Source organism: Asparagus officinalis, chromosome 8, assembly GCF_001876935.1.
Source record: "Asparagus officinalis chromosome 8, Aspof.V1, whole genome shotgun sequence".
Classification (NCBI taxonomy): Eukaryota; Viridiplantae; Streptophyta; class Magnoliopsida; order Asparagales; family Asparagaceae; genus Asparagus; species Asparagus officinalis.
Genome location: NC_033801.1, coordinates 23,028,938 through 23,037,312, shown reverse-complemented (window position 1 = coordinate 23,037,312; position 8,375 = coordinate 23,028,938). Strand labels below are relative to the sequence as shown.

Below are 8,375 nucleotides of genomic sequence, written 5' to 3'. Positions count from 1 at the left end.
ACCAAGGGTATTTTTTTTAATCTATCAAATCATATTCATTCACACATGCATTTTTAACTTGACTTATTCATTCAACACAACAAAGATGGTGACATAACGAAAAGCTGGACAGAATACATACATTCTGGAAGAGCTCTTTTATCATACTTTTGGAGGAACTTTTTTGTTAATATTAAAAGTTTTTTATGCAGCTCTCAAGTGGAGGTTGGAAAAGGAAATCATACTTTATTTTGGCTGGACAAATGGTTAGGATCATTTACTCTTGCATCTTTATTTCCATCCTTAGTTGTTATAACTGTGTATCCTTTTGCTGCTGTTAATAGCATGAGAAAGAAAGAGAATAATATGTGGAGATGGAATATTCAGTTTAAGAAGCAGTTAGTTGGGGTTCTTGTTTCCCAATAATGTTCTATGATGAGTTTAATAAATTCCATCTGTCTAGAGAAAAGGGAGGATAAAAGAAAATGGTTGTGGGAGACAAGAGGGAGTTTCACAGTGAAATCTTTCTATCAATTTTTAATTGATGGGGGTGTAAGATATGTGGGAGACAAGAGGGAGTTTCACAGTGAAATCTTTCTATCAATTTTTAATTGATGGGGGTGTAAGATATGATTGTGCAAATTTATGGCAGCTTCCTGAAATCTTTCTATCAATTTTTAATTGATGGGGGTGTAAGATATGATTGTGCAAATTTATGGCAGCTTCCTATTCCTTTAAGAGTGAAATTCCTACTCTGGTTGGCTCTAAGACAGTTTGAATACAAAAGATGTTCTAGAAAAGAAAGGAGTTCTTTTGGATAAAACTTGCTGTTTATGTTCTAAATTGGAGGAGAATCACACACATTTGTTCATAAAATGTGAGTTTGTTTACTCAGTATGGAGATCAATTCAATTCAAATTGGAGATTGAGGAAAATTTTAGTTTGGATTCTTTGAAAGAAATTTGGCTTAAATGGAAAACTGGTGATGTTGAGAACTGTAATTTGAAAAGGGATGTGCTCATCTGTTCTTTAGTTTGATGTATATGGCAGAAACATAATGATAGAATCTTTTCTAATAAAAGGAAGAAGACCCTTGAGCTTTTGAACAAAATTATGACCTTCGCAACATTTTGGCTAGGTTCTGAAAAGGCTTCTGCTCGAGCTGCCAGATTACAGGAAAGGAGGAGAAAGAGGAATGCTGATGGATTTCAAGCTGCTGGAGCGGTCAGAAGAAAGGACAGAGGTGTGGAGAGTATGGTGATTCAGCTAGAATGAGTTACAAATGGTTCAGTAGTGATGTTTTTTGTTTTTTATCCTTTAGAACTCTGCTCCATTGTGAACTGCTCTGCTTTCGGTTTTTGTTTGATCTTATTATGATCTTTCTCTTGTTGGAGATCCATGGTTATGTGCAGAGGGGTGTTGTTTGTCATTCTTTGTAGCTTCTAATATGGACTATAATACTCACTCTTGGTTGGGGATATGTATTTTTATGTAACAACCATTTTTTATTAATTTAGCTAGCTGGATTACCTTTGTGGTAGTCCATCTTTTTTCTAAAAAAAAAAGATAGTGACATAACAGAGGACCTCTGATTGCAATAAGAAGTTGCCCGTTCACAGTAAAAACAGTGCTTTCATTCAGCTAAAATCCCCCCCACCTCCCCCCCCCCCCCCCCTCTAGTACCAGAAAATCTGCAACAAAAAAACATGGAAAAGATCGATTAAAGGACCTGCGAAATTTCAAACTCCTGCAATTGTAAGAAAAGAGCCATCCTCAAAATAAGGGCTCTTAGTTTTCAGCCTTGTTAGTTAGCTAGAAACGACAAAATGTCTTGAATTTGACCAAAATCCCTTCTTCGTTAAATTTTCATATCTTTTGATGTAAGCACTTTTAAGAACTGAGTTTGCTGACGGAATTGATGGAATCAGATCTGATCCTGAACTTCATTGAAATTGTGTAGCATATCCTCGTGTTGATGCTGAGCTAATGGTGTGTCTGGCACCTCTTCTATGCTCTCTGATGGCTGACAAAAGATATAAGATGTTGCTTTGCTTAGACCAATCTTTTACTCTTTCGAGATAGAAATGGGTTAGTTGCAAATACATCACATGTACTATTGGGATTTAGCCACTTATGCCCCTACAAGAAGACATTATTTCTCGGTTAGGTCTGAAATGTCACGTGGGAATTACATGACAAATATCCTCAGTTGAAGTTTAAAAAAAATAAATTGCGCTCATACTTTAGAGGCCAAAGGCTAATTTCATGTGAATCCCACGTGACATCTAAATATTGTATGCTGTTTAAGGGGTAGGGGTATAAATGCTAATAAAATACTTTAGGGAGTGTAGATGACTACACAGAGGATGTATATGCGATTAACCCTAAAAGAATGGAAGCGAATGAGAATATGCGGAGATGGTACAATGCTAGCAGGTTACCTGAAAAAATTGTAACAGATGCCACAGAAGATAATTGATGATCATGACCAGGCAAAACAACTTGCCAGCCCAGGCCCCGCATCTAAGGTATCTACAAAAGAAAAATGAAGTAGAAAATGACAATTAGATAGTGTTTCGGTTCTATAGACTTGAGGAACCCACCACTAGAGATGAACGTTGTTTGACTGACAGCACCAGGGTTTTATAAAATTAATACTTAGAAGATTATTCATTTTACAAGTATATAGAAAATTATTAGAGCAAAGAAAAAAATATTTAATTTTTCTATAGAACAGTATGATTTAACATTGGACTAATTTCATAAGACACCCCAAATTCTTCCCGAACTTTTATCACTGTCCCCCTACTAGTAATTTGCAAATAAACAAAATTTCCTCGAGACAGAAAAGAACCCAATTTTGAGTGAGTTATTATTATTACTATTTGTGGATTTTTTTTTTTTTTTGTTTACAAATGACAGAAGTTGGGATTTTTTTTCCCTCAAGGAGAATTTAGTTATTTGCAAAATACAGGGAGGGGGTCCAGTAAAATGAGGTTAAAGTTCAGGGGGTTTTTTTGAGACACCCCAAAGTTCAAGGATTATGTGAGACAAACAAAGTTCAGGGTAATGTGAAAACCCCTATGTTCATGGGGTTATGTGAAATTAACCTTTTCTTCTCCTGCTGACCGTGTTGTTCCAAAAGCAATTTCTTATGTTGAACTGCTCTCCGCTCAGCAATGTGAACTTTAGAAACAAAATTGCATAGAGAAAAGAACAAGTTCAAGGTGAAAAATGAGAACTATATGCATAAGAAGGTACTTTTATTTTCTCCATGTACCCTGACGTAACCTCCACCCATCTTTAGGCTGGTCAATTTTTAGTAACGTTGAAAAAAATGGCTACTTCAGATAGAAAGCTCAGTCCAAATACAAAGCTTAATATTCTGCAGACTGGCAACTCTTTTGTTAAGTCAGTATGCTTAAGAAATAAATTCGTAGTGTGTTATGTCAACAATTACTATCAAGCATACTCCACTCAGGGATCACATGATAAGCAGTAGCAATAGCCCTTTCCCGCTAACAGTAATTTGGAACGTGGAGCTAGGCGCTTGTTTTTTTTTAATATAGGTGAATGTCCATATCTTGTGGAAGTCAATCCCATAACTGGCATTTTGAGTTTGTTCATAAGCATGATGGGTGATTCTTATTCTTCATCAAAGTGCCATCTCAAAATCTTTATCCAGGGCTAAAACATCAAATTAAGACAGAAAGAGAGCAAAGGATACAAATGCACAGAATCTTAGAAGTCACTACAAAACTAGATAAGCTCAATTATCTGAATTTCACAACATTAGTATCTAGCTATTAATACACAGTAAAGAGTTAGAGGCAGTCTATCTACTGGCTTGAAAAAGGTGCTGAATTCTAAGTGTAGTCTCGATCATCAGTACACACAAGCATACAGAAAGGGTAAAACAGGATCGATGAATATCTAACTAAAAAGACATTTTAAAGTTCAAATCTAGAGGGGAATTCAGAAGAAAACAAAAATACCTAGGAAGACGTTGCATAAGATCCTGGTTGGAGCATTGCAATGCACGGTCATATACAACCTTCGTTCTTTTAGCAACATCTGGCCAGCTATAGAGGCTTTTCATCTGAACAAAATCCAACAAATAAGAAGACTAAATGAGCAGTAGATTCAAGCTTTACTTCTATATATAAACAGAAGAAAGAAGTTTAAATAACTAGGTCAACCAGCCAAAACTATACACAATTATCACGTCGAAGGATATGAGACTTACACGTTGGTGCATGGCTTGAGGATCGATACCAGGAAGCATGTAAATTGCTTTCTTGATGGCCAAAACCATATCATCTGGAACTGGTTTTGCAAGTACTATCATGTCATCAGGCAGAACCTGCCAGGAAATAAGGAATACAAAGCTGTAGTTTCTGAAATCTGACCAAAACACAAAAGAAATAAAAGGTTCTAAAGTGCAAACCTCTGGAACACCTCCAACTCTTGTGCTCACAGTCAGTAATCCACAGCTAGCAGCTTCCAAAATGGCTATACAAAAAGCTTCTGTAAGAGAACTGAAAAGGACCATTCTTTAGATCACATCAACAAACATAGTAGGAGATACTATTGGATTGTACCCCAAAAATGAGGAAAATAAAAAGATAACAATGTACGATTGATGTCTTAACTCTTCAAACAAACATGTTATGCTCTGAACAGCAGCGAGATGAACAAACTGTAAATTGTTTATCACACAACACTATTATTTGCAGGTTTAGATATAACATGCACATGTTCCGAGAAACCTGGATTATTACTATGCATGTCTATGTCATATGAGAACTTTCGAAACCAGCATTATGAAATCTCTTTTTGTGAAAAAGCAGCTGCTCTGTTGAGACCAATAGTGACAGCCTGACTTCAGTCCAAGTGTTACTATAGACAGTTTGACATTCTTAACACATAAAATATGAATAGAAGAAAGTAATGAAATGCTTATGTATTTACTCGTACGCTATCTTCAAGTTAAAGCTTTGTTCCTTGATAAGCCAGGAATAACAAAGGTTTAAAGAATCATCTGAGCATCTCCCAATTAAAGCAAGTTTTGTAGCAAACATACATATATGCAAACCAGGAAACAGAATAGTCCTTAAAATAGGAGACTACTAAGGCTTGATACTGCTCCTCTTCTACCTCTTACAGTTTTTTCTAAATTCTCTACATTCAACTACTATTTAAATTTTCCTAGCAAGTTTTATTACTTGAGTAGTTGCTTTGAGTAACATATTATTCACAGTACGCGCTTTAAAGGCAGCAAGCTGCACGGCTAGGTCAATTAAATCATAGCTCACGTGAATTCAAAGAAAGCATTTCCATATTCATGTCCATATAACATTCAACATAAACAGAGTGAAGAAATAAGCGATGCCACTCAGAAGTACGGAGTTATCAATTATATAGCTACAACTGTGAGTTATGAGACACATATTAAGAACTAACAGAATGCTAGCACCAGGAGACAAGAATTTTTGATTATGGGAGAAGTTATGAGACATACAAGGGGATAATACCTGTTTAGAAATATATGCCCTGATACAAGCACAGATCTGACATTAGCATGCGGAACTGCACCTAACATATCCACTCTGTCCTGGAGAGAATATTTTTCCCGCATCTCCTCAAGCCTCACACGTTTCGGTCCATCTCCCCCAACTATAAAGCGGACCTTAAAAAGAGAACTACAAGAGAATAAGACTATAAAATACAAATGCAACGGGACTGTTGAAACAGATAATTTATCTGGTCTGGACTAAAGAAAAAACATGAAAAAGGTTGTCCTAAGCAATTATAAGCAAAAGTTCTGAGGAGTTTTACTAACATCAATTCTAGTTACATCTCCTTCAAACTTGCTCCATTGTGGTATAAAAAGGGGTGAAAATTGAACTGTTCAATGTCACTCACATTTGAGTATAGACGGCATACTTCTGGAATAACTTCAACAAGAAGATCTGCACCCTTCCGATAAACCAATCTACTAATCACTACTATAACAATCTCATCACAGCTGAGCCGATTAGGAGCAGGAGTAAACATGGCGGTATCAACAGCATTCGGTATTACAAAGACTTTATTTGGAGGTATTCCAGATCGAAGAACTGTATTTTCTTTGCTCGTGTGAGAAACGCATATTGCCTGATCCACATCAGCAAGAGTAAACTGCAACACCTTATTCATGTGAATGCTTCCAACATCAGCGAACCCATACAAAGAATGATCTGTGAATACAACTTTGTAACCCATGGTTCGTGCATGCAACAAGGCTTCATGACAGAGTGTTGAAAATGCTTGATGTCCGTGCACTACAGATATCCTCTCTCGAACAAGGATGGTCCTTATAATAGGAAGTGTCAAGTAGAAAGTGGGCAGTGTATTCTGCATGAGGAATGGTCTCCAAGGCAAATAATAAACTTTCAATCCTCCAGTCATGTAGCGTACTCCAGACCGATTTCCATAAGCATGTGTCATCACAACAGCCTAAGATACAATATTTTTAACTGTGTAAGGGATATGCTAAAAATCAGATTTAACTGTAGACAAAAAAACAGAGCTGAATTTGAAGGGCTATGAGACTTAAAGACACAAAAAGAAGGGCAATCAGACCTTGTGACCCAACTTGAGCAAGCATTGTGATAAGTAGTAAATGTGATTTTCCACTCCACCAAAATTTGGGTAGAAAAAATCAGAAACCATCAAGATCCTGTGCCTTCGTTGTTCATCCATTGTATATAGAAAAGCTTCTGCACAGTAAAAAAACACAAAAAAAACACTTTTTACTGTGAGAATTGGAAGGGGGTTAAGGACCACAGACGTTAAATAGAGAATTTAAAAGAAAACAATGAATTGTTTCATGAAAAAAGGTCAAATTGTACTGTAAAACTATGTAGCACGGACACGGATCTGACACGGCCATCCGACACGCCGACACGAGGCAAATCCTAAAAAATACCTATGTAGCACGGACACGGATCTGACACGGCCATCCGACACGCCGACACGAGGCAAATCCTAAAAAATACATAGGATACGTGTGTTCGACACGTGTGTCCGACACGGACACGACACGACACGGCTTCATGTTATGCGTGTCCGTGCTTCATAGCTGTAAAATAATGAAGAGTTTTTAATAAAAAATTTAAGCTCGAATTCAAGAGGGATATCAAGATTCATAAAGTTAATCATTCAGTTTCATGTGCATAATGATGTTTTTATGGTAATAATGAATTGATCTATATTTGTACAAGGGAAAGCTTATTTAATTACTTTAATTCAACATGACACATTTCAATTACTAAGCTCGTGATAAGAATGTAGCTTTAATGTGGAATAATTATAATTGAAATTCTCAATTGTGGTCTATTTTCATAGTTTTATTAAGTGTAACTTTTCAGAATAGTGATATCATAAAATGTCCTCTTTCCAGGAACATTTTGCAGTCATGAAATATAATGATGAGGTTCTAATCACCCTCCCTTATGTCGTGATTCCTCTTTTTTCATGTTGATGGGAATCATGTTTACTAATTTCAAAGCAATTATACATCCACAATTAGGCCAAGAATGGAAAAATATGAAAATTTTATCAGTTTAATGTAATTGGAGTTGCATGAAACTTAAATCATAGTAAACGACACCTTAATAGCAGCAAGAAGCATGTTTTTGCTGAGATGGTAGTACATCCTCCATCCCAAGGAAAGAAATAAAGACACTTTAATTCACAAAGAAATAAAAACAAAGTTACAATAGTGCAGTAAAAATATTGTCAGAAAATATGAAAAATATAGTTATTCTCTTATTATATTGGAGGAGGGAGTATGAATAAATTTGAATTAGTGCTACTAAGCAATTACTAGATATACATCACTTAATATAAATTAAGTAAGCTTTATTGGCGAAAGAGAATGACAACAACACTACAATTTTTACACTACTCCCACACTAACCTGATGTGGTGCTGATGTGGCAATGCTCATGTGCGCCATATTAATTTTCTATTAGCTGGAAATAGAAAGCTGATACACATTTCAATTTTCTACAAAAACTTTCCATCTTCCATTCCTTTCTCTTTCAGTCCTGTTTTTTCCCTAAAAAACTTTTCAGTTTTCTATTAGCTGATACAAATTTCTTTCCTTCCTATTTCCATATTTTCTACACGGAACAAGATCATGAGATTAAAAATCAGGAACTGTTAGTTTGTTATTTCTCCATTCGAACAAGATCATGGAAGCACAGAAATATGATTGTGAAGCATTGACGTATGATTGTTAATGATTTTGTTAAATAAACAAATAATTTGTGAAGATGAATAAAAATCTAATTTCAATAGAAAATGAGTGTAATTTCTTCCCGAACCTCACAAAGAAAGGTAAGTTTGAG

At 35.7% G+C, this 8,375-nt stretch overlaps 1 protein-coding gene across 3 annotated transcripts in view; it reads right to left on the bottom strand.

Moving 5' to 3' along the window:
• LOC109820009 (phosphatidylinositol N-acetylglucosaminyltransferase subunit A) overlaps nucleotides 1,706-8,375 on the bottom strand; it is a 12,619-nt gene continuing 5,949 nt past the window's right edge. For 2 of the 3 annotated variants that reach the window (XM_020386040.1, XM_020386043.1), the window contains 8 exons: nucleotides 6,604-6,740; nucleotides 5,905-6,477; nucleotides 5,514-5,668; nucleotides 4,427-4,517; nucleotides 4,226-4,342; nucleotides 3,975-4,078; nucleotides 2,421-2,511; nucleotides 1,706-2,002 (listed from right to left, as the gene is read on the bottom strand). In XM_020386040.1, coding sequence (XP_020241629.1) covers nucleotides 1,904-2,002; nucleotides 2,421-2,511; nucleotides 3,975-4,078; nucleotides 4,226-4,342; nucleotides 4,427-4,517; nucleotides 5,514-5,668; nucleotides 5,905-6,477; nucleotides 6,604-6,723 — 1,350 coding nt within the window. In that variant the 5' untranslated portion in view covers nucleotides 6,724-6,740 and the 3' untranslated portion in view covers nucleotides 1,706-1,903. Of the gene's footprint in view, nucleotides 2,119-2,420; nucleotides 2,512-3,974; nucleotides 4,079-4,225; nucleotides 4,343-4,426; nucleotides 4,518-5,513; nucleotides 5,669-5,904; nucleotides 6,478-6,603; nucleotides 6,741-8,375 lie in introns of all 3 variants that reach the window. The other variant, XM_020386044.1, reaches the window with a different exon arrangement.